Source organism: Amphiura filiformis, chromosome 4, assembly GCF_039555335.1.
Source record: "Amphiura filiformis chromosome 4, Afil_fr2py, whole genome shotgun sequence".
In the NCBI taxonomy this organism is placed as follows: Eukaryota; Metazoa; Echinodermata; class Ophiuroidea; order Amphilepidida; family Amphiuridae; genus Amphiura; species Amphiura filiformis.
In genome coordinates this window covers 17,766,925-17,793,157 of record NC_092631.1, presented here as the reverse complement: position 1 = coordinate 17,793,157, position 26,233 = coordinate 17,766,925, and the positions used below count along the sequence as shown (strand labels likewise).

Below are 26,233 nucleotides of genomic sequence, written 5' to 3'. Positions count from 1 at the left end.
TTGTTTGTACTGAATAGAGTATGAGGTAGCTTTTTAATTCATATCGCAAACAATTAAATATCATTATGTTAACTTATTTTAAGTCTCCGGAAATATTGCAATAAAAAAATAAAAGACAATGGCTCACAAGAAACATCAAGCAAAGCAGTTTTTCAGTTGCACTTTGTTGAGTTTGTTCTGTTTTTTTACTAATTATTTTAGGGAATTCCCCAAAATAACAATTTTTCAATTGTAGTGTCGGAAAAAAAATCACCATTTTTTGTCACCTTGCATCATACTTAGGGATGCACCATTTGATTCTCAGGGGGGCACGAGAGTTTGGGCCAGGCGAACTTTTAAAAATTTTAATGTAGGATATATACAGAATTGGATGGCGGGCAAAGTTTATTTCCAAAAAAACTCCCATGCCCATCCCGAAATCAAATGGTGACCCCTTAAGTGCATTTCACCTTGCTAATCACCTTGCTAATCAAATGCAACGACAGAGTCACTTAAATTAGTTAGCGCACAACAAGTTCTTGCTATCTTGTCCATGGCTATCCAGCCATTAGTGTCTTTTCTTTCTAAATAGTCTATGGGAATTGGTCCACAAAGAACTCTGTACTTTTTTTCGTGCATTACCAATGCATCGCTTCTACGATGTATCCTTACATGTGCAATTTTCCTCGTCAGTTCTACCTCAGCAGGAGTGAGCTGCTTTTTACCTTTGGTGAAAGCAGGTATAAGTACTTCCGCACTCTGCATACCGACACACTCGGCTATGTTAAACCCTCTGTCAGCAAGAATGATGTCACCTGCATCTAATTTTTGCAGGAACCCTGAATTTTCAGTTATATGTTTGTCCGATGTTCTACCCCCCCAAGCGTTTGAAAGATATGAAATTGTCCCTTGTGGCGTGATTCCTATCAAATATTTGATGGTATTGTGGTGTTTGTAATTACTCCAGGTTTGAGCACGCGCTAACAAATTAGACGGTCGATCTATGAAAATCTCAAAACAGTCGATGATACAGGCAACACGTACTCCAAAATGTTCACGAAACTGCATTGGCATTGTTAGTCGTAGCTGCTCCCTTTCAGGCCAAACAATCAGATGATTGAGCCTTGTAAACAGTACATCTAATGTTAAATGAAATGTTCTTGAAATGGTTGACTGTGCGACATCAAATCTGTACGCCAAATCACACTCGGATAAATTCAGCCGTAGTCTCATAAAAACGATAATTAGCTGCTGAAATTTTGTCATAGCTGACCGATGGGTGACAGTAATAAATGGAGATACCAAATTGAAAATTGCTAAAAGTAGTGAATATGTTGGTAGTCCGGTGTAGTATTTTACCATGTTGTCATCACCTTCCAATCGCTTCTGGCTTACAGAGTTTGAAAGTTCAACTTGCTCCTGAAATTTGCGAATACACTCATCTTGATTTATTGTATGTCTGAGAAGAGTATCTATGTCTTTACTGGTCAAATCAGTTTGCGATTCCATGTCTTTCCTGGTCATATCAGTTTGCGACTCCATATTTTTGAGTTTAGGAATGGGCACCACCTCAGCGTCATGCTCAGTGGACTCGCTTTCAGTGGAACTAGGCTGTAATTGTGGCTGGCGAACTATAACTGTCACATCGGATGCTTCATCATGTTTCAATTGCTTCTTTGCTTCAGAATGCTCTGCTTCTATTACACTTTTGCGTTTTGCCCTCTGTTTCTTTCTTTCATCTCTCTTTACAGCCTTCTCAGTTGTTACTTTCACTTTTTCATGGCCCATGTGGAGAGTTGGCACCCAGTCTACGTTGAATTCCTCCCAATCTTTAGCACGCATACCTGTCAATAAAAATAAATAAATAATTAATTCTTGCATTATTTGAGGTGGCAATCATATACTCTCAACTAGCAACTGTATCCACTGGACACTGTTAAATTCAAATTGACAAGCATTACAAGCATTTTATAATTTAATTTTTTCCCATTATGATTGACGGTGACTAGCATGACTAGTACTAGCACTTCAGTATAGAAAATTGACAATTTTGTGTTCATCGCAGAGCTCTCGGTACAATACGACAGCAACTTTGCGGTAGTCCAAAAGAAATCCACAGTGGGGAAAGTTCTACGATGAACACAAAATTAACCAATTTTCTTATGGCAGTAGTAAACAACATTGTCAATGACCAGGCCAAGTGCATGGCATGAATCATAGACCCTAAAAGAATGGTGAACATGGTCATGATGGTGAATGCAATATTGTCATGGTCATATAAGGATTGAATTACGATTCAGGACAATTTCATCTCCTGCAGTTCACAGTGGACAAATTATACTAGATTAAAACGTTAGATCAAGAATTAAATAATAACAGTACGTACCTGATACAAAATGCCGAGAACAAACTCTATCGTTGTCATTTAGTTTTCTGTCAACACTAATCGCTGAATTCCACATTCTTCTTCGCCTCTCCGAACGTTCCACTGCTATATCACCTCCTTTAGTTAATATTTTGGGAATTCTGAAGAAACTAACACCTTGCTTTCCTCCATCACGTTCCCAACGGTTTGAACAATCTTTTACGCAACAAAATGACGGCATATTTTCACAAAAACGCGACAAAATTGGACAAGAAAGTAGAGTAATCGTAAATTCAGCTTTCGTTTTGTTGTTTACGTGGCGTTTCTAGAACGTAATCCAAAAATTCCCAAATACGATAATATTTTTTATTTTTCGGTGTCGTAATTTTTTTGTTAGTTTTTTCACATTAATTGAGTAACCTTTTATCATTAAAACATTTATTTTCATAAAAAATTATTCCTTTGGTTCAATTAATAATAAAAAAATGCCTTCATTTTAGGGACATTAGAAACGCCGATCTGGCCCCACAACAGCTGTTCAACAGCTGATTGCCCTCCAGCATGGCTCCCGTTGCGGTAACCAGGATACAGGTCCAGTGATCACGTGATCGGTGACGTGTTATTCGATACGGTCTATAAGGTCTCGTATGACCAACTCCTCTTATGAAGAAATAGTTTTATTAATATGCTAATATTAATACCATTACGTCATACATCATATAAGTAGAGCAACCGCGCTAATGTTCCGTGACCAGAACGTTGTAACAAATGTTTAAAAGTGTTTCTGACTTGCCTGAAGGATACTGAACAAAATTTCTTTGGACTGCGTAATTGTAAAAGTTCTGGTAATTTTATAGGTAGGAGGTCAATTTATTTATTTATTATCGGTATTCACATATCGTGGCCAAATGGACAAATTACATGTAAAATTACAAACTAAGCGGTAAATACATATTAAGGGGGTACTACACCCCTGCCAAATTTTATGCCTATTTTTGCATTTTTCTCACAAATTATAGCGCATTGGTGACAAGTAAGATATGTATATTATAGGGGCAAGGGCTACAACTACTGCATTGGAAATTTTATTTTAGCACAGACAACACTTGTGGAGTTACAGTTAAAATAAGGGAAAACCAATATTTGATCAATAAATCAATAACTACTTGCCCTGAGTTGCTGAATTTTCAGTGCAGTAGTTGTAGTCCTTGCCCCTATGATATACATATCTTACTTGTCACCAATGCGCTATAATTTTTGAGAAAAATGCAAAAATAGGCACAAAATTGGCCAGGGGTGTAGTACCCCCTTAAAAGATTGAACACTTAATGAAATTTTAAAGACATCAAAAATAAATATAAAAATTGCACACAAAATATTAACTTTGACCAAAATTGCACATGTTTTGGAAAACATCAAAATATACTGAATTTCAAAACAATTATAAATAATGTGACCAGCTCCAACAAAACCCGGAACATGTCAATTTAGGTCAAACAGGGGTCAAAAGTCGTAACATATTCCAATCCTGTTGTACAATTATTTGTTTGGTCATAAGGAATCATCTAAAAATGTATAGTTTAATATGTTTAATTGCTGTATCTGCACAAAGTTTATACGGCAGAAATGTGTCAGAGGTCAACGCACTTTGGACTGGGGCCATTTTGCAAATACGGTTGAAATATTGGACAATTGTATTGTATCAGTAGATTGGCCACAGATGGTAACTGAAAATTTCAGGAGTGAAAATCAGGGGACGGCAACGGTAAAGTGTCATTAAAATGACTGAAAATGGGATGAAAAATCCATTCCTTACAAGTGGGGACAAAAATGTGGCTAACGTGGCTTCCCCCTAACACTGTAGGCCTATTAAAGGCTGGCTACGCTGCGGTATGCGGTTCGATGTCGAAATAGAAAGTATGCAGGCGGTTTTTTTGGGTTTTTTTAGATTTACTTTATTAATTTTATTTGAAACCAATCCGCTTGTACCAGTACCATTTATTTTACACCTTTCCCACTAATGCTAAATGTTATCCAAACGGTTATATTTCAAGCTATTTCGCCACATCACATCAAAGTTCCAATTGGGCGCCCTGTTCCTTTTTAAAGGAATTGTTATATACACACCGATGTCATATTCTTTTTTTGTCACATAACATTGAACCGTCCGTAACTTAACGTTTCGTTTCAAGAAATACTTTTGCTACATTATCTGAATTGATGCATGCTTAAGAGTCAAACAAATGCAGCGCTACTGTCTCGAAAAAATAATGATATCATCAAAATCAAAATAATTATTATAATTATAAACTTACCGTATTCCATTGCGTTAGAAAAAATGACTTGGTTGTTATACCTGGGAAAAGATGGCGCTTATCTTTTGGAACCAAACGCAGAACTATCTTATGTTGAATCTTTGGTGATATCACAACATAGTTTTGATACATAGAAAACAAGTATATATTTAACGTAATTATAACATGGAGTGTTAGGACTGCGAGTTTTAAGGCGACGTTTGGTCTTCGATGAGCAGCCATTTAGTATATTGGTAGGCCTACTAGAAAAACATCAATTATTGGATAGACGCCGTCGTGCAAGGCAATAAACAAGGTCAGAAATGCAAGTGCCGTGTATTTACATTAAAATGCAATAAACTATAATTATATTCCAAAACGACACACTTCAGTGGTCCCAAGAACACCGATACTAAGATAATGTGTCGGCCTACATAGACATTAGAGAGCTTGCGGAATGCCGGGGGGGGCACTCACATTTCCCAGCTATACGGGTATGTGCCGCGGCGACGACCCCCTTTTCAGAGCCGCTAGCCGTTCCTTAGACCCTCTGAATTCATTGATTGCCCGCTCTGAAGCCCCGAAAATTTTCTAGCCGTTCCATAGACCCTCAGATCATCGATTTCCGCTCTCATTGGCATCTTGACAGGCGTGTTTTCTGTCCTACTATTTCAAGCCCAAAATACGGTGTCTGATCTCCGCCAAACTCCCCCTTTTATAATGCATATCCCCAAATTTTAGTTTTCCCCCTTTTTGCGAAATGCTTTCCCCTTTTTCAAATATTTCCCCTTTTAACTTTCCCCTTTTCAAATAGTTCCCCTTTTCGACTTTTCCCCTTTTCAAATAGTTCCCCTTTTCGACTTTCCCCTTTTCAAATAGTTCCCCCTTTTCGGCTTTCCCCCTTTTCAAATAGTTCCCCCTTTTCGACTTTCCCCCTTTTCAAATAGTTCCCCCTTTTCGAATTTCCCCCTTTTCATATAGTTCCCCATTTTCGAATTCCCCCCTTTTCATATAGTTTCCCCTTTTCGAATTTCCCCCTTTTCATATAGTTCCCCCTTTCGAATTTCCCCTTTTCATATAGTTTCCCCCTTTTCGACTTACCCCCTTTTCAAATAGTTTCCCCCTTTTCAAATAGTTTCTCCTTTTCGACTTTCCCCTTTTCAAATAGTTTCCCCTTTTCGACTTTCCCCCTTTTCAAATAGTACCCCCTTTTCGAATCCCCCTTTTCAAACTGCTTTCCCCCTTTTTCAAATATTTCCCCTTTTAACTTTCCCCCTTTTCAAATAGTTCCCCTTTTCGACTTTCCCCTTTTCAAATAGTTCCCCTTTCGACTTTCCCCTTTTCAAATAGTTCCCCTTTTCGACTTTCCCCTTTTCAAATAGTTCCCCGTTTTGAATTACCCCTTTACAAATAATACCCCTTTTTATTTTCACCCATTTTGTAAAATTAATAGTTCCCCCTTTTACAAATAATCCCTTTTAACTTTCCTCCGCTTTTCACAAATAGGTTCCCATTTTAAATAGTTTCTCCTTTTAAATAATACTCCCTTTTGTTTTTAATACTCCCTTTTGTTTGGGTACTCCCCGTTTTCCGTGCGTAGGCTTTACCAGTAAGCCTGGACCCTGGAGAGTACCGTGCACTCACTAGAGCTCATTTCGCTACATCCATTATTGGAAAGGCGTTCTACATGAATTGGATACCAACGTAGGTAGATTTATAGCCTGTTGTGCAAGCGCCGCTAAATTCAATGGGTTAGGGATCCGTCAACTTTTATGCACGTTTATAGAGGGGCTGTACAAAGAGCAAATCCGATATGATTGATAAACCAAATGATGTTCAGAATGTTAAACGGGTGAAATGGCATGCATAAATATTTATGCTGGTCAAATTCATAGCAATGATGTTTGAAAGTCTGTGAAGAACTTGTCTATAAACAGGGATATGTCAGAGACAACAAACAACTGGCTGCCATTGTTACAGAAGCCTAGATAATAAGAATTGTTTGTGCTATATAATTATTCAAAAGTGTTTTTCTAAAGTTAGCACCAAAGTTTAAAACAAGCGGTCTTAACAGTGAAATGACAATAAAAGCATACATTTATAAAACGGGCCTGGACAAAATGGGCATTGCATATTTATGACAAGTGTGGCTGTGTGATTTTATGCAACTTTATTTTTAAGCCAGTTCCGAGTAATTTTCTCTATTCTTTGTTTGTCAACAATCCCGTTAACAATAAAAATGTGCTTTCTAATCAAAGGCTCTATGGCGTATATTCAATTGACCAGACAAATGAACCAGGGACTTCGGTCAGTGGTGCACGCCTCAAAAATCCAAAAAGAATTAGTAGGCCCTATATGTTAGATGAAGAATTAAGTAGCAATTAAGGGGGTACCGGTACTACACCCCTGCCCAATTGTTCTCAAATATTATGGCGCATTGGGGACAAGTAAGATATGTATATTATAGGGGCAAGGACTACAACTACTGCACTGGAAATTTTATTTCAGCACAGCCAACAGTTGTGGAGTTACAGTAAAAAATGAGGGAAAACCATTATTTGATCAGTAAAAGGTGAAAAGAAAATTCGAAAAGGGGGAAACTATATGAAAAGGGGGAAACTATATGAAAAGGGGGAAATTGAAAAGGGGGATACTATATGAAAAAGGGGGGAAATTCGAAAAGGGGGAACTATATGAAAAGGGGGAAATTGAAAAGGGGGAAACTATATGAAAAGGGGAAATTGAAAAGGGGAAACTATATGAAAAGGGGGAAATTGAAAAGGGGGATACTATATGAAAAAAGGGGAAATTGAAAAGGGGGAACTATATGAAAAAAAGGGGGAAACTATATGAAAAGGGGGAAATTCGAAAAGGGGGAAACTATATGAAAAGGGGGAAATTAGAAAAGGGGAAACTATATGAAAAGGGGGAAATTCGAAAAGGGGGAAACTATATGAAAAGGGGGAAATTCGAAAAGGGGGAACTATATGAAAAGGGGGAAATTGAAAAGGGGGAAACTATATGAAAAGGGGAAATTAGAAAATGGGGAAACTATTTGAAAAGGGGAAAGTCGAAAAGGGGGAACTATTTGAAAAGGGGGAAAGTTAAAAGGGGGAAATATTTGAAAAAGGGGGAAAGCAGTTTCGCAAAAAGGGGGAAAACTGAAAATTTGGGGATATGAATTATAAAAGGGGGAGTTTGGCGGAGATCAGACACCGTACCAAAAGCTACTTTTGCGAGCTCAAAAACTTCAAAGGGAATTTTCCATAAATTTCTTCCCCATTGAAACACATTGTATTAGGAGTAAGGTGAACTTTGGGCGGGATTTTGGGCTCCTTTAGTAGTGGCAACACTGGTTTGTTGATAAACAGCACTGCACTGTCGAGTGCCTGCCGCGATGCCGATGCCTTCAGCTGATGAACATTTCGCTAGAAATAAATGATTTTGAGATCTCTTTTGGGAATAAAATTGCCAAATATGAGGAAAAGTACCTCAAATAATTGTGTGCACATCCTTGCAACTGGCCATAACAGTGAATTAAAAGGTAATTTACGATCTACTGGTCTAGTGGAATGGTGTCAAATTCTGCACACTTCACTCAATCATCTCATGCAGTTCAATGTAGTCAATGTTTTACTTTTCGGCACTGAAAAAAATATTTTTGTGGGTTTGTTTTTATGGTGGGCTTTTATGTAGTGCTGCTATAATTATCAGTAGGCTAATAGCATAGATTGTAGGTCTGCAGGGTCTAGTAATTTGATTCGAATGCTGTTTTGCTTTGCTGAGAATTTCATCGTAATAGGCCAAACAGACCTATTTTGCATGGTTTTCCTGATTTAATAATTTAATGCACAATTCAAAGTGAAATCGATTCCTTCAAAAATCTGTGGCAAAAACGCAACAAAATTGAACCCTGGTTTGGCCTGCATGGTTTAGTTGCCGAGATTTTTCAGATTTTGGCGGCTGATCAGTTCCCAAGACCCCCTTTTGGCCGGTCAAACAGTTCCCAAGACCCCCCTTTTTGACCGGCCGATCAGTTCCCTAGACCCCCCTTTTTGACCTGCCGATCAGTTCCTTAGACCTCAAGTTCGAAACTGACGGTGGCACACCCCTACCCAAAAAAAAATTGAGTGCCCCCCCCCCCCGGGGCGGAATGAAGTTACTGGAACTTTAACGGCAACTTCAAAAATATCGATTCGATTTCTTGCTCAATTTCACTTCAACGCGAACGTCAGATTGGTTTCTGTACTGCCAACAGCGTCTTGTTGTTTAAACTAGGGGAAGTGTATCAATGGGTGATCAAAAGAAGGGTATGTAAAAGCGACTGCATCAAATTTTTCCCTTTTGTTTGCTGAAGTGGTTTGTTGGTAACACTTATTACACTTAGTTTGATATAAAATTGGATCGATTGAGCCCATATTTATTGGTCGAGCTATGAGTTTTAAAATATTGGACGAGACGTAGTCGAGTCCAATATTTTACAACGCATAGCGAGACCAATAAATATTGGGCGTAAAGCATCCAATTTTATCATTATTATGTTTTGGATCCAATATTATCACAACTTGGATCCATCAAAACATAATAATGAATAAACATGGATTACATCTCTTGGCGATGACCAATGCAATGGGAATTAGGCCTATGTTATGAGCTATACGCTAATATTATACTTCTAAACATGTTTCAATTAAATATTCTTGTGATATGCCTATATTATTGTCCCGGATAATTATGTAGTCTATGAGGAAATATGCAAACCATTGTTTTAATTATGACGTATTTTCATCATAATTTACGGCACACTGTAGATTCTGGCGTTAACTTTAACTTCAAGCGGCTTTAATGGCAGAGTGGTTTTGAATACGTAATCCTCTATAATCCTCTAGACGTTAAAGTTAAAGTTAAAGTAACTCCATTTCGCAAGCTCTCTAATTACTTGATGTCTGCAGCGTACGTACGGCCCCGGGCGTACGGCATGGTTGATTTGAAATGCTGTATTAATATTTAGGCCTAAAGGGCATATCTATTGCAAAATCAAGTTTATCTCCATTCGAAGAGAATAATTATTATATTAAAAGTTGACACTTGTTGCACATTTTTATACGTATTTCTCCTAAAAAAGAGGAAATTGTGTTGGTAAAGTTCGGGCTCGTACGTGATGTCCTTCCCCCGTTCGAAGCGAAATTAATTTTCAATCAGCGGGCCGACGCAGTAAATGAAGCGGACACTATAGGGGAGAGTGGGGTAATCCCGAACATCTTTTCATTTAAGCCTATATATTACTACACATTAAAACAACGTAAGATAGAATAAACCATATATACCAATATCAAGAGTGTCTCCTTCGAAGGAACTAACCGCTTTTAAGCGGTTAGTTAAAAACAAACTTAAAAGTTTGTTTTTGCAGAATATCATTTTAAACGTCTTATTTTCTCAAAAAAGGAGTCATTTTCATTGTCCTCATAATATTAGCTTGGCAATGATAATTATGATGTTGTCCGAGCAATATAGTGTTGAGATCTCAGATGGGGTATTTATCAATTTCTATGTTTCTTGCACAACCCCAACTATTTCGCGGGCTCATCCCGTTATTGCTTAGCGGGCTCATCCCGTTATTGCTTAGCGGGCTCATCCGTTATTGCTTAGCGGGCTCATCCGTTATTGCTTAGCGGGCTCATCCGTTATGGCTTAGCGGGCTCATCCGTTATTGCTTAGCGGGCTCGTTATTGCGGGATGAGTCATCCCGTTATTTAGCGGGCCCACATTATTTTGCGGGATGAGTCCTCCCATTATTGCGGGATGACTCATACCAGGATGTGTGCCCATAGTCCCATACTCAACACAGACTGCACCCACGCTTTAGCGGGCCCCCAGCAGAGCCCAAAAGTGTATATAAGGAGCAGTGGATCAGAGCTGAGAGTCATTCAGAGCTTGGCTTTTGACCAGACAACATCTATGTCATTCACTCTGTGTGTAGATACACTGAACAATAATAACTCTATATAGTAACCTACAGCTTGTGTGTGTGATACTTATTTACTAGTCATTCTCTATATCCAAGAACTCAACACTGCAATGGTGGCAGCGGTGGGATAAGAGCTACAACACTAAATCGAGATAGGCCTTTTAAAGACACGCTACCAATAATAATTCATCATGCCTGGACGTAAAAAGAGGCAATCAGGGCCAACTGTAGAAGATGATTTTGATGATCAATATGATGACCAAATTCAGCAATTAAGAAGACAAATAAAGGAGCTAGAAGATAAGAGCAAAGCTGATAGGCATAAGAGTGAAGCTGATAGAACAAAAATAAAAGAGTTGGAAGAGAATAGTGAAGCTGACAGGACAAAAATAAAAGAGCTAGAAGGGAAGAATCAAGTTGTGGAAGTGAAGATGAAAGAATTGAAAGCTGATAGAGAGAAAATAGAAGATGAACAAAGAGGGAAGATTAATGAGTTAGAAGATGAAAACAAAGCAAGGAAAGAAGAAACTAAAGAGTCAAAAGAAGAAAATAAGGCAATGAGAGAAGAAATTCAACAGCTCAAGGCAGCTCTGAAAGAGAAGGGTCAAAAGGTCATTGACCAGCAACACATCATTAATAAGAAAGATCAAGAAATACAAGCCTTAGATGAAGAAGCAACTCAGTTGGAGGAAGAAAGAAACGAGCTGGCGAAAGAAAAGAAAATACTAATTGGGAGAAATAATGAGTTACAAGCACAACTGGGTCATTTACAAGTACAACTGGAGGACAAACACAAGTCAGAGGAAGCAAAGCAAGAAAAGATTGCATGTTTGGAACAAAATATGGTGGATATCGACAAGTCAAAAACTCTGCAAAATGATAGACTTATGGCACACAATGTAGAGCTACAAGATGAAATTATTAATCTAAAACAAAAGACAGAGGAGGTAGCCAGGTTAAAAGATAAGCAAATAGAGCAACTTCAGGCAGAGAAATTACAGGTGCAGTCAGCTCTGCAAGAACAAGAAAACAGCGAAAGGCATTTTAGGAAAGCAGCAGATGAGGAAATGAAAAGGATGGATTCAGAGGTCAGAATGGCACAAACAGAGGCAGCTCAATCCCTGGAAGAAGCCAAAACATTCAGCATTAGATATACACAACCAACTGCGCAGTCATCAAAGACTGGCAATACTTTCTCGCAGCAAGGAAATAACACAACAAAATTCCAAGTACCAATGCCAAAACCAAAATTGTTCAATGGGAAAAAATTGGGAAGGTTTCATTGCACAGTTTCAGAGTATGGCAGAGTACTCTGGATGGGATGACGAGACTAAAAGACTTCGCCTGTTACACCATGTGACTGATGAGGCATCACAGTTTGTATACAACATGTGTGACGAGACTACAAGGAGCTCTTATACTAAACTGTTGAAAGCGCTTCGTCAACGGTTCGGAGAACATCACACGCCATCTAGTTACATCGCAAAACTTGACGCCATGAAATACAACCAAAAGGACTCCCTGGCTGAATATGCAACTAACATCTGTTTCTATGTAAGGCACGCTTGGCCAAGCATAGATGAGGATACAAGAAGTGAGATGGAAGTTGAGTATTTCATCAGGAACTTGGGGGATCCTGGCATGATCAGAACTGTGGGGAATCAGAACCCCAGCACATTAGATGAGGCAAGAGATTGTGTAGAGAGATACATTGACATTGAAGACTGCATGAAGCCAAGAAGAAATCCGATACGGGCGGTCCACTTTGAAGGTGTTTCTGAGAGCCCTCATGACCTGACGGACTCTAGATTTCAACGGTTTGAAGAGGAAGTAGCTAGACGACTAGAAAGAGAGCTGGCTGCCAAGAAAAAAAAAAAAATGGAACAGTTGGCAGCTCTCCAACGACCAAGACGATTTAATAATAGACCATCTGGACCGAGAAGACAATCAGGACCTCCCAGATGTTATAACTGCAATGAGCCGGGACACTATTCAAGACAGTGTCCTCACCCGCCACAACAACAGACATCACAGCCATGGGCAAGACCAGTACCATCACAACCACACCCAATGCAGCCACGCCTACAACAGTCAAATGGGAATGACATCCGACCACACCCTCAACAACAGTGGCCACCACAATCTGTACCCAGCCAGCAAAACAACCAAAGACCATCACCTATTAGGTCAACCCTCAACCAAGCTACCAGTGAAACCAGCAGTGGGCAACATAGTGCAGTAGTCACCGGAAATGGAAATTACCCGGCGGGAAACTTCCAGTGACCGTGCCTGATGGCCAAGGTACGGTCAAGGAGTATACCAAGATACCGATAAGACGACAAATTGATAAGTTTGGAGTTTCTGCATTATTACCAGTACAAATTCATGGGGCATCTACCAAAATACCTGTGGACACTGGTGCTGCAGTTACCATCATGTCAACACGCCTTTTTAACAGAATACCTGACGGTCTAAAACCATGTCTTAAACCATGTATGAAAGTAAAGCTAGAAGCAGCAGACGGGAAGTGTATAGCTGTCGATGGGATAGCTGAAGTAAAGTTGAAAATTGGCTCTCAAACATTTGTGTGGGAAGTTTACGTCGCACCGATCCAAGATGAGGGACTACTGGGGTTTGACTTCTTATATTATTTCGATTGTGCCTTTGAGGCACGAAGAGCTAGAGGAGTACGAATTAATGGTCAATGGACCACGTGTGAAGTTCAGATGGGACCCCCGAAAGCGACAAGAGTAAGTCTGGTGGAGCAGACAACAATACCAGCACTTAGCGAGTGTGTGGTTGAAGGAAAAGCCGATTTTAAGCAATTTGGAACCCGTCACGGAGTGGTTGAGCCCAGCTCTCGTTATTCTGTTAATAAGATGTATAAAGATGATGATGATATAAGCCTGATAATTGGAAACTCCCTTATCGACACTAAAAGACAAGACTTGGGAATACCAGTGAGAGTTATGAATCCGACTAATGAGGACATTGTTTTGTACAAGGGAACTACACTTGGGTATGTTGATGAAGTTGACTCGATAGAACATGTGTTAGCAGAAGCAGAACACAGCGAAAAGTACCAAGATGAAAAAGAGGAAATCAGATTCCCTGTGTGTAATGTTCATGTGCACCCAAATGACAAGTCAAAAGTTGAGGAAATGGGCAGATTAAAGAGTAATAGTATGGAGAGTTCTGATGTCAACATTAGTTCCTGGTGTGAGGATCTGCAAGAGTTATATCAGAGAAGTTGTATAGATCTTGATAGTGAGCAGCAAGTCAATTTGGCAAGACTGTTGAATAACAATATCGACTGTTTCGCTACATCACCTACTGACTTGGGAAGAACTTCGGTCATACAACATGAAATTGACACTGGGGATGCGCTACCAGTCAAATCAGCACCACGCAGGCCTCCAATGGCATTCGCAGGTGAAGAAGAAAAGGTTATTCAACAGCAACTAGATGCAGGGGTACTCAGACCTTCCACATCCCCATGGGCATCAGCACTTGTCTATGTCAGGAAGAAATGCGGAGGAGTTCGCGCTTGCGTGGATTACCGCCGCGTCAATGATTTGACCAAGAAGTGCGCATATCCTTTGCCTAAAATAAGCGAGTGTCTAGACTGCTTGGGAGATGCTAAGTTTTTTTCTACTCTTGACATGCAGTCAGGGTATTGGCAAATCGAAGTGAAGGAATCTGACCGACCTAAAACAGCAGTTGTAACCAGAGGAGGGTTGTACGAATATGTCACCATGCCATTTGGCTTATGTGGGGCGCCAGCAAGTTTTACTCGCTGTATGGAGTTGATATTTCGCAAACTTCAATGGAAGACTCTGCTCATCTACATCGACGATCTTATTGTCTTCTCCCCCTCTGTCTCTAGCCATTTGGGACACTTGGAAGAAGTTTTCTATCGACTCAAGAAAGCTGGGTTAAAGCTCAAACCAAGCAAATGTAATTTACTCAAGACAGAAGTAGCATTTTTGGGACACATAGTAACCCAAGACGGAGTGAAGACCGACTCTGCAAAGGTGGACGCTATTAGCAATTGGCCAGTACCTAAGAACCTCACAGAAGTTAGATCTTTCTTGGGAATAACAAGTTACTACCGACGATTTATACAAGGATATGCTCAAATTGCCCATCCTCTTAACCGGTTACTGGAAGCTGGACATGTGTTTTCTTGGGATGATGATTGTCAAGTAGCATTTCAGAAACTTAAAGAAGTTTTAATGAGTGACCAAGTCATGGCCTACCCAAACAGCCATGACAAATTTACTAGTAACTATTAATATAACTATTAAAAGTAACATCCAAATAATTGCAGCTTGGCATGTACATGTTTGTATGATGACCGATATAACAACCGGCAATATAAAGAACCTTAAAGAACCGGCAATATAAAGAAGCTTTTAAGGATTATACAACCAAGAACCAAGAGAACCAAAAGGTTCATAAGTTCAGTCGTCGTCAAGCTAGCTTGACTAACCTGAAGCTAGTCAAGCCAGCTTGACTAACCTGAAGCTAGTCCATCTACATTACTAACATAAGCTAGTCCATCCAACCTGACTAACCATAGAATAGTCAATGAATAGTCAATCCTTAAACTAGTCTAGCAACATTAGTCGGCCTAGCTGGACTAATCAAACACTAGTCCAGCAGGCTAAAAATTAGTTATTAATACATATTTGTTCTGGATCGATGAAGATACAAGTTGTGAATATAACTGACACTCTATGTTCTTGTAAGTCAATACACTAATACGTGAATGGTATTTTTTATAGGCATATGAACAGAAAGACAAACAGAGATGGAAAACGGCCGAACCTGGATATTTCAGATGAAGTGATATAATAATAACCCATAACAACCTCTGCATTAAAGTTAAAACTGAAAGATAGGCTGACAACAAATGCACTTCAAGTCCCATTAGGTAAAAAATGCAACATTTTTGGGGTAGTATATATTCTGTCTCCATGATCGATCAACGGCTTCATCAAGACTTGCACCTCTAAAATCATTGGGAAAAAGTAATGTTTTTTGAATAAAAAACGTATCTATTATGTAAAGTAGGCCTATATCTTCTTATTGCATGCCGATTAATCCAAAAAATTGTATTATCATTTCGTCGATTTTTAAATCCATGTTCTGGACATATGGTTGTTTAATATATGTGATAACGAAAAGTTGGCTTCATTTGATTTTAGAACATTCTTAACATGCCCCTTAAAATTGATTGTTTTCAGTGCCTTCCCGAATATTATATTACAAAAAACCTAATATTTTTGGAGATTAAGAACCACTCACTACATGCATATTTCATGACTTTATTTTAAAAATGATACTTTTTCGTAGTGAAAATTACGCGCGTTGCATGAACCTCGACATGCGGTAAAAATCAGCATATTTCAACGTGCACGTGCATGCGTTTTATACGACGTTGGAGTCCAAAATGTGAAATCGCAATGTCATTTTTATACGGAAAGTATCATACACATTTCAATGGAAAATCTCTACGTATGAACCTCTCGTTTGAATTAAGTCAAATTTTCACACATCGCTGTAGCATTATTATAATGATTTCTTACAAACAAAAAGGATCATAATAACAGTTAGACTTTAACATATTTAGCTATACTTGAAAATGGACAAATTCTGTGTCTTTTCAATGTATGTACGCTAATTTCGCACGTGCAAAATCTTAAAACTGGCTACGGGAGAGTGGTTTTGAATAGATCGACGTGCGTCCGATACCTATGTTTGGAAATCGCGGCATCGCGACAGTATTGGCAAGTATTTGAGTGCCCTCCTGTCCCCGAGTTATAAAATGTTTATTTTATGAAAACATGTACGTAAATCACAACCCGAGGGCGCAGTGCTGATAACGTCATTAGACTACTCGCAGGCAGGCAATTATTTGACGAATTATTTTGACAACATCCACTTGTCATTTGATTTGTCATTACAATGGGATTTTCATCAATTAAGAAAATTATTTTTTGCGCTGAAAAAAATTAAAAATAATGTTTAGATTGTTTTTATCATAATAAATAAATTTTCAGTGCAGCAGATAATTTTTTGAATGTTAACCATGCACCCGGGACTAACCAATTAAAATTGAATTACATTTTTGATTTTGAGGAATTAATATTGACAGCAGTGCTGTACCATCACATAGGCGTAGATCCGTGGGAGTACAAGCATCCCCCATGTTGAGGCCTGTATGGGTTTCTGACCACATTTATCTTATATTTGGTCAGTCTAGCCCAAAAAGTGCCAATTTTTGCGCGCTTTCACCAGTTTAGCTTCAATATGGCAACATTTTTTCTCGCGCTTTCTTTTGTACCCTAAATTTATTGTGTCGTCAAAAGGTGCTGGATTCACTATACTTTAAAAATGTTTTCCAACCCCATTCCCCAATGTATAAAAGAAATCTACGCCACTGTGTAGGCCTACCATTGAATAGCCTATATCGATGGCATAATTTAACTGTCGGTAAAATTTTCGTTTCAAAAAATACTTTTGCTCCTATAGAATCTGAATTGACGCATGCTCAATAGTAATTCAGTGAATGCAGTTGCTATAGTAAACTGTCTTGAAAAATAATGATGTACATGACGTATCTTCAAATCAAAATATAAACTTACCGAATTCCATTGCGTTAGAAAAAATGACTTGGTGGTTATACCTGGGAAAAGATGGCGCTTATCTTTTGGAACCAAATGCGGAATTATCTTGTGTTGAAACTTTGGTGTTATTTCCACATAGTTTTTATACACAGAAAACAGGTATATATTTAACAATGCAACATGGAGTGTTAGGACTACGAGTTTTAAACCGACGTTTGGTCTCCGATGGGCTGCCATTATTGGTATAGTCTATAATATTATTGGTACGTGACTATGCCTAAGCAACAGTTTGCCAGTGTATGTATTAAACAAGTTGAAGGTCTTTAATTGAACCATAGACCTATATATAATTATAGTCAAGTTTACACTACTTGTAATCATGATGGATTATATAGAGTCCAAGGGGGCGAAAGTCCAAAATGTGTTGCAGCCTACGCGGTATGTTAATTATAGTGGAAACAACTGAAAATAGTGACTGAACACATTTTGTATTTCGCCGGATTTAATTAAATCCAGTTTTTACTACAGAAAACGCCATGTCAATTTAGATATTAAATTATAAAAAGAACACCCCCACCAAAAAAAACTAAAAAAAAAAAAAAAAATCCTATACAAACAAACTAACTAGAACAATTGCAAGTGTTGACAAAACCAGAAATGCTATAAGACAGAGATAACATTTTTTTATCGCGTCTGATGTCATTGTCAATTATGATCCTTGATTGGTTTACACATGTTAAATTGCGCGTAAAATTAAGGCCGATTTATCTGGTGCTGATCGGAGAAAAGGAATAGCAGAAAATGGCGAAAAATTACGTACTTTTACAAGGCAAAAAGCAACTTTTCTAGGCATTGTTGACATGGTGCCTTCGCGAAATAAAGTTTTCTACTATAAAGACCTAACTTTTGATACGGTTGGTAAGTTTGAAGGTGCAAAATTAGCAATAAGGCGCCCGGTTATCATACCGCCGCGTTCAGCAAGTCATCATCATGACACTTGTAAACAAACCGTGCTTGAGTTTGATTGACAGATGACGTCAGACGCGATAAATTCTTTTTTTTTTTATCTCTGTCTTTCATTATAAAACCGGCCGCGATGGTTAGCCAAGGAGCAAATTGAATGAATTATACCGTAACTGAGATCCGGAGTTTGGAAAACGCACATTAGCATCACCATGATCACGAGATATAGGTTGTATCATTGAGACGGACGTACGTAGGCCTGATACTAACTCCCCGGGGGGGGGGGCACTTCAATATGAAATGGAGATAGGTGTAGGGCTGGCACTTTCGCACTAAGGGGCATTCGGTGAGAGCAAAATGTAAAAATATGGGGTCTTTGGGTGACAGCGATGCTGAAAAAGGGGGTCTTAACAGCCCTATATACGCGTCACCTCCAAAGTTGGGGTCCCCCCCCCCCGGGACTAACTCTCCTCTCTCTCTCTCTCTTTCTCTCTCTCTCACTCTCCCACTCTCCCACTCTCTCTCTCTCTCCCTCTCTCGTAGGCCTGAAACCAATGCTCACCTGATTCCACGATGTTAAGTAGTACAGCTTATACAAGTACAACCATCCTGACAACAAATTCCTTTCATTTTCTGGTATTAGTTTGCGCATGTGTGGTGTAGTTACAACAAAATTAAAATATAAAGAATATGTCCAAATTATCCAAGAAAATAAGTGGATTGTTTGACGTAGTTCTATTACCCGATTAGAATGATCCATTTATGTCAATTGCGTTAAGTTTTCTAAAATGACGAAGAAACAAATTGAAGATCCGACATATATATTTATATGACGATAGTTGGATCCCCGGGGTTCGATCACCAAATACTAATTTACAACTTCAGACCTCACTGACTTCTCGAATATTTTCTCCCGTTGGAAATATGTTTCACCATATTTACATCACCGCATGTATTACCAAAACGTTGAAAGTATTATGCTACGATACATCCACGTTCAAAAATAGCGCAATAAAGAATTTCTGGGGAATATGACAAATAAACGCTTCCATGCAGGTAACATACAGAGTGGTAATAGGAAAGAAGGTATAGGCCTACATATCATCTAAATTCACCGGTTTATCAGTTTAAATCTGACTACAGGCATAACTAATATAATTAAGGTACAAAGTTTATTTACATTGTGTATAGCATGCGTCATATTGATTGAGGTTGAAACCGGGGGTTGCGAAACAAACATCATTATTTACACTGAACTCTGAAGCCTAAGTTATTATAGTTTGTCAAAATGTGCTTTTATTTCCGAAATAGCTGGGAGCTAGTTTCTTTTAATTAATATTCTTGTTCATTATACTGATAAATTTAGATCCTTGATATTTTTGTTTCAAATTTTAAAACTGTGTTATGGAGTCAATTGTTTAAGGGAGAAAAAAGAATCGAAGAATTAAATAAACAAACATTATAATGACACACGCCACGTGTTAAGAATTTGTAGAACAAAAACAAACAAACAAAACAAATTATACCAATTGCATGTGTGGACAGAATCAGAAACGATATATAAAACCATTGGTGGCTGATGACCAACTGTTGGAGCAGTTGAACGGAGACCCGGAGTTTGGAAAACGCACATTGGCATCTCGAGATTAGCGAAAGTTAGGATGGATCATTCAGACGGACGTCTACTCACTCCTGCCCCCCTCTATCTCCCCTCCCCCGCTCCCATCTCGTATCCCCCTCTCTCTCTCTCTCTTCCTCACTCTGCCAGTCTCTCCATCTCCTGCTCTTTCTCTCTCTCTCCCTCTCCCTCTTTCTAGGCGTCTCTCTCTCTCTCTCTCTCTCTCTCCTCCCTCCTCTCTCTCTCTCTCTCTCTCTCTCTCTCTTCCACTCCCCTCTCCCTATACCCCCTCTCCCTATTTCTTGAAGAAAAAAAACCGGACATCAAAAATTCCCTCACCTGATTCCAAGATGTTAAAAAGTACAGTTTATACGTCCATCCTGGCATGAAGTTCCTATCTTTTTCTGGTAGAAATTTGCGAAGGTGTGGTGTAGTAACAACAAAATTAAAGTAAAAAGAATATGCATTCATAATCCACAAACATACGTGGATTGTTTGACGTAGGTCTACTGTCCGAATAGAATGTTCCATTATTGTTCCATTAATCAATTGCCTTACAGTGATTAAATGGCGAAAACAAACCCGAAATTCAAAGATACTTAATAGTTCGTGTGATTATCAAATCCTGATTGCAACTCCAAATTCACGGTTTATCAGTTCAACTCGAAGTATTAAACTCAGCAAAATGTCCCATATTCGCAATAATATCCAACAACGTTGAAGTTAGACCATGAAGGTAGCAGCACTCATCAAATTGTGTATAATAATTAGGCCTACATGAATTAGGATATAGAATTTTATCAACACATTTGCGACGAACGTGATCATGGCCAGAATCCGCCAGATGAAGAAACAATACGGTACTAATGCGGATTTGCTATTATTGTTTACACTGACGTCTTATCATGGCAGAGACAACAATGCCCTCACAATATCGGAATAGACCTACTTGCTTGCACTGAGTAAATACGCACGTAGAATACTACTACCAGAGAGTAGACATCCTTGAGAGGGCACTCTATTCACGTGGTTTCTTTTCCAATGCAAAAAGATCACGAATTTGGGTGGTTTAAGAGTTAAGACCGGTGGAGTTTTAGTTCTTCATACACAGATGAACAAATACAACAGGAGAAGACCAAGACATATATGACCTACTTAGTGACATGAGTTGTATAAAAACTGAATACTACAAAGATCAGTATTCGTTCGTGCATTTGGACTGCACATTTAAAACGTGCTAAATATTACTCATTATAAAATTATATTTTCACAAATATTGGTATTATGACAATACGGTATATACAAGGTATATAAAATAACTAATAAAGCCTGCTATCATGGCGTTAGGTCAATGGTTCATTATATCCCGTATGTTTCTTAAAATTCATTATTATTTGAGACAAATTTCTGTACCCAATGTACACATTAATTTTCTTTTACATTAAAGAATTAAGGTTTTCCAGTGCACGGGGGGGGGGCGCCGGGGTGATACTAATTTTAATGCTATTTTTTTTAAAAATCAATGTGTGTTCCCGGTTGGCTTATCAGCCTCACAGTATGACAGCTGACCAACACATCCCGGCGGCAACATCATAACAGGATAAACCGTGTGAATTTATATTACGATGGGTAACGATTAATTTGAACTTCGCCTTAGAATATTGTGTAGGAGGGTAAGATTTTGTGGGCGCCATGGTGAACATCACAATCAGAATAGGTATTTCTAGTACAATGCAGCGTCGGACTCTAGCTGAGAGCGTAGCCTAAGTCTTACGACTCCAAGAATGGCTCTCCATACACAGATGAGCAAACACAACGGAACCAAATTGGCTGCGGAGTTGAATAAATGGACGGGTCATTCTGCCATGCAAATTAGTTAGTGTCAATCGCCTGGTACTTGCTTTCATTGCTGAGTAAATATGCATGTAGAATACTACTACATGTACTAGGCCTATATAAATACAAGATTAGATTTTATTCATCCAATCAGTTCATTCAATCATATTGACCATGTCGGTCGGTCTGGTCGGTCGGTCTGGTTTGAAAGAACACATGCATAAATTATGCGGACACGCTTATTAATATAGGCCTATAACAATAATTAGTTGACCCGACTCGTCTTTTGTTTGTTTATATAGTGTTGAATAAATTATAAGCTTTTAATCGAAAAGTTCATTATTATCAATCACTATTTTACCCCATAGTTTTAAAATCTATTAGGTCCAAAGATAAATAAATAAATAAATAAATAAATAAATAAATAAATAAATAAATAAATAAATAAATAAATAAATAAATAAATAAATAAATAAATAAATAAATAAATAAATAAACAAACTACATAGGCCTACAGCATTCTCACTATTCAGCTTTTGTGATTAATTTAGACCAATTCCTTTATAGCGCGCGCAAAAAAAAATCCGAGAGTTTAAATTCGAGGGCTAAGAGCCAGAAGCAGCTATGTCCATTATTTTGTTTTCTCAATTACATGTTACTCATTTCGGCAACAAATGGTCGGTTAAGTATACCCTCCATAATAAATGCAAGTATATTTGGGGTATATGCATGGTCACTTGAACAGTTTTAATAGCCGCAAGTGACCATGCATATACCCCAAAGTCACTTACATTTTCTTATGGATGGAAGAATTAACCGTCCATTTGTTACCGAAATGAGTAACATGTAATTGAGAAAACAAATGGAAATAGCTGCTTCTGGCTCTAAGCCCTCGCAGTATGTTACAAATCCAGCTAATTTACTGCATGTTCGCACTTAAGGGATCTAAAATGAGCGTTTATTGCGTTTCGACAGTATTTTTTGTGGGACATGAGAGCACCTCGGACCTATCGAATTGCATTCTGAATACGAAACATGTATTTATAACCTCAAATAATTTTAATTTTTTAAATCACAATATAATATAAATTTTATGACAAATTATAAACATTTGATATTTTTCAAATTTTGATATAATATAACAGTAGGCCTACTGAAGTAAATTATATAAATCTAATGATATATTCTTAAAGTGTATGTAGCAGGGAGGAAAAGCCGACGGTCAATTGAAAATTTTGACCTTTCATATTGAAGATATGGATTTTTTTTCCCAAAAGACCTACTTTTTTTGGTGTTTTGGGAAAAAAAATCCATATCTTCAGTACGAGAGGTCAAAATTTTCAATTGATCGTCGGCTTTTCATCCCACCTACATGTATCACTTTAAGCATAAATCATCAGATTTATAAAGTTTACTTCAAGTACTGTTAAATATCAAAAATATCAATTTTTAATGATTTGCCATAAAATGTGTATTAAATTGCGAATTTCAAAAAATCAAAATTATTTGATATCAGGATGACATTCTTCGTATTCAGAATGCAATTCGATATGTCTGATGTGCTCTGATGTCCCAAAATAAATACTGTCCAAACGTTCATACCCCAGCCCTTGAGGATTTGTCTTCAAATCAATACATAGACCTATAATAGATGGCTAATAACTAAATAAAGATTTTGTTTCCGAAATCTAAATTACTAGATTACTGCCCTGTGTCACAATATTCTGGTATAATTTTAACATTTTTAAGTTTAAATGACATTTAGCGATAGGAATGGATGTAACTCTAGATTATTTTCGAACAATTTTCAACATAATTTTATCCCATAAAAAATCTCCATTGCAAAGTTTTAAAATGGCTCCCTTTGGAACAAAAAAAAAAAAATTTCTTCATCGCACGTAGGAGGTTAAAGAGATTTGTAATTTTTTTTTAAGATAGCCAAAAAACTGTTTATAATTCTTGTGGTCCAATGTTATAGATTGCCAAGGCTATGTGTACTGCTACTCTTTAGGAATATCTTCAAATGAATAGTACACACAACACCTTTTGGAATATTTTAAGGATCACTCGGGGTTTTGACTTTTAAATTTACATTTTCGTCAAAAGTGTGCGTGAATAGGTTGTTTTTAACAGATTTACCACATTTCGCCTTGCTCTAAACATTGAATTGCGTCATCTGTTGACGTAATGAAAAAAAAAGTGTTTTTAGTGGGAAGTGTTAGCTTTCATATATAAAAAAACCCTTCTGATTGGATGAAGGGAAGTTTATAGGATACACTCGGGGTTTTGACAAAAACCAATCACAGTTGCCGTATTTTCCACTCAACCGTGTAGTGTATAAACACAGCTGTGTAGAGCTTGCTAGCTCTTGCTTGGAAGAAATGTGTGCTCTGTATCGAGGTGGAAACTGTACACAGATGCGCATCGTTTTGTAGCCATTCCATGTCAGATGTGTTAATTCGTCAGTCTCGTAACGTACGTGGCGTGTCCTTTACCGCCTGTGTATTCACATGACTGTGATCCGGGGTCCCCGACATTTCTCCTATGAACTCTCAGTCACCCTCCTGACCTATGATGTCGAGTCGGATTTTGAAATCAATAACGAGCGCATGCGCCCACACGCAAAGCGCGTGTAAATGACATCAAACATGGTCAAACAAACTCACCTGACACCATATCGTTAAATATACCGCTTTGTACGTCCATCCCGGAAGAAAGTTAAGAAGATTTTGCGAGAGCCAACCTCCATTTACAACTATACCAGTTACAAAAGTTATGTCGTACCATACAGAGTAGCAATAGTAAAACGTGATTGCCACGTGAAAGATACATAGGACAAGTGAAGATACACGTGCTTTATTCATGGCAATCTGTGCAGAGATTGCTTTTTGTAAAATATCTCATCCTTCACATCTGTAAACTTAAAAAATTTGACCCACGGGGCTTATGAGATTTTAGTGAAAACTAACTCCAAAGCTATAGTGTAAAGACTTTGAAATGTAAAATAGTTCAATACAACGGTATCACAATTTAAGGAAACCATAATTTGCATGATCATCCGGCACTGACATACTTGACAGATACCAAATAAGATAAGCAGATCAATTATTTGGACAACATAATGTCCATTCCACAGCAGTGGCCGCGATTAACCAAGTGTTTCTATAAGGCTGTTAGAATAAGAAAAAAAATAATGCTAATTTATTGCAAGTGCTAAGGAAGCCTGATTACCCTTTTAAAATAAATAGCCGACAGGGAAGGTTTTCAATGAAATATTTTTTTGTGTAAAAACTGAAGCATCATGTGTATAAAAGAATATTTGAATATTAATTGTACATGATATATAACGATTCGTGATACCCAATCGTGCTACAGTTTATGTGATTTAGGAGTCAGATAATTTTATTTTAATTTTATATACGCCAAAATATTTTTTGAATTAACACTGAATTGATGGTAAAAAAGTTTGTGTAAAATTTACATATACGGCGCCAAAAAGTATCCTTACACTTGGAAAACAAGAATTCCTGAAAACAATTGGTGTCAGTTCCAATTTACAATGTAACTATTATTTTAATGTAATGTTAAAGAGAAGTTTTGCACTGCAGCACTGACAAGAACATTTAGTGGTAGTTCATTTTATCATTACATAGGCCTAATTATACACTTACATAGGCCTGCGTGTTTTGGCGCAACGTCAGCCTTCTATTCTTCAAATTTTTTCACAGGAGGAAGATGGCGAATTTCATCATTCGATATCAGCAAAGTATCAGGCCCTTGCAACTCCTATACCAGCGCAATACAAAAAGATTTTTGTTTAATTAACACTGGATGTTTTTATAAAAATATTGTATGTGATGAAGAAGGGGGCTGGTTTTTTATTTGTGTAAAGGTCAAAATATGATTCGGATTGGGTCATGACTCTGGTTTGTCATCTTCCTTCTGTAGGTCTTTGAACCTGCTCATTGTCTGGTGTTTTTTTGTTTTTGTTTTGGGTTTTTGTTTTTTTTGTTTTTTTTGTAATTTTGATTTTGAAATGGAGCCTTCATTTTTGGTTCGAGTTGTATTTTTCCTGAATGTATTTTAATGCTTTCTCTCCCCCACCAGCTCCAAGTACTTATAAAATACAAAAAACTGAAAAAAAAAAAAAAAGATGTGGACACCGTCGGTTCCCCCCGTGTATTATCCGCCGGTGCCATTATCACGTGACTGTAGAAAAATGCTGCTGCCACCAGATATAGGCTAAGTAAAACAGCGTATTACTATCAAGACTTATGTTTGAAAGCTGTCCTCAGATCGATGCGTTAAGTTTCCAGTCCATACGTGCTCTATAATATAGTCCATGTCGATATTATCAAGACAGAGATTGTGTCTGACGTCATCTGTCAAAGTCGTTGATGATGACTTCGCCTTATTTTAAGGAGGCTGTGTACTCTCAGACATGCATGTAGTAAAAGTGCAATAACTTTGTAATTATTCGCGCAAGACATATAAAAGTATACATTTTTATGAAGGCAAGACATCGATAAATCTTAATATAAATACAGATTTGGGGTAAAAACAACAATTATGAAGAAA

General features: G+C 37.8%; 3 protein-coding genes across 3 annotated transcripts in view; 1 reads left to right on the top strand and 2 right to left on the bottom strand.

Annotated features, from left to right (window-relative positions):
* Positions 1-4,806, bottom strand: part of LOC140150625 (androgen-induced gene 1 protein-like) — a 50,059-nt gene extending 45,253 nt beyond the window's left edge. Inside the window, exon 1 of the mRNA XM_072172684.1 lies at positions 4,660-4,806. Within this exon, the coding sequence (XP_072028785.1) occupies positions 4,660-4,791 (132 nt within the window). The 5' untranslated portion in view covers positions 4,792-4,806. The remainder of the gene's footprint in view (positions 1-4,659) is intronic.
* Positions 464-2,685, bottom strand: LOC140149704 (uncharacterized). Its single transcript, XM_072171771.1, has 2 exons — positions 2,366-2,685; positions 464-1,823 (listed from the first exon to the last, which is right to left on the bottom strand). The coding sequence occupies exons 1-2, from the start codon at positions 2,583-2,585 to the stop codon at positions 466-468; spliced, it is 1,578 nt and encodes a 525-aa protein (XP_072027872.1). The 5' UTR covers positions 2,586-2,685; the 3' UTR covers positions 464-465.
* Positions 4,807-10,373: 5,567 nt separating the features above from the next.
* LOC140149535 (uncharacterized) lies at positions 10,374-11,931 on the top strand. Its single transcript, XM_072171614.1, has one exon. It carries the CDS (start codon positions 10,798-10,800, stop codon positions 11,929-11,931), a length of 1,134 nt encoding a protein of 377 aa, XP_072027715.1. The 5' UTR covers positions 10,374-10,797.
* The last annotated feature ends 14,302 nt before the right edge of the window (positions 11,932-26,233 follow it).

Coding starts and splice junctions, on each gene's coding strand:
- LOC140149704 (XM_072171771.1), bottom strand. CDS start 2,585: ATGCCGTCATTTTGTTGCGTAAAAGATTGTTCAAACCGTTGGGAACGT. Junction 1,824..2,365: donor TTCTCGGCATTTTGTATCAG/GTACGTACTGTT, acceptor TTTTATTGACAG/GTATGCGTGCTAAAGATTGG.
- LOC140149535 (XM_072171614.1), top strand. CDS start 10,798: ATGCCTGGACGTAAAAAGAGGCAATCAGGGCCAACTGTAGAAGATGAT.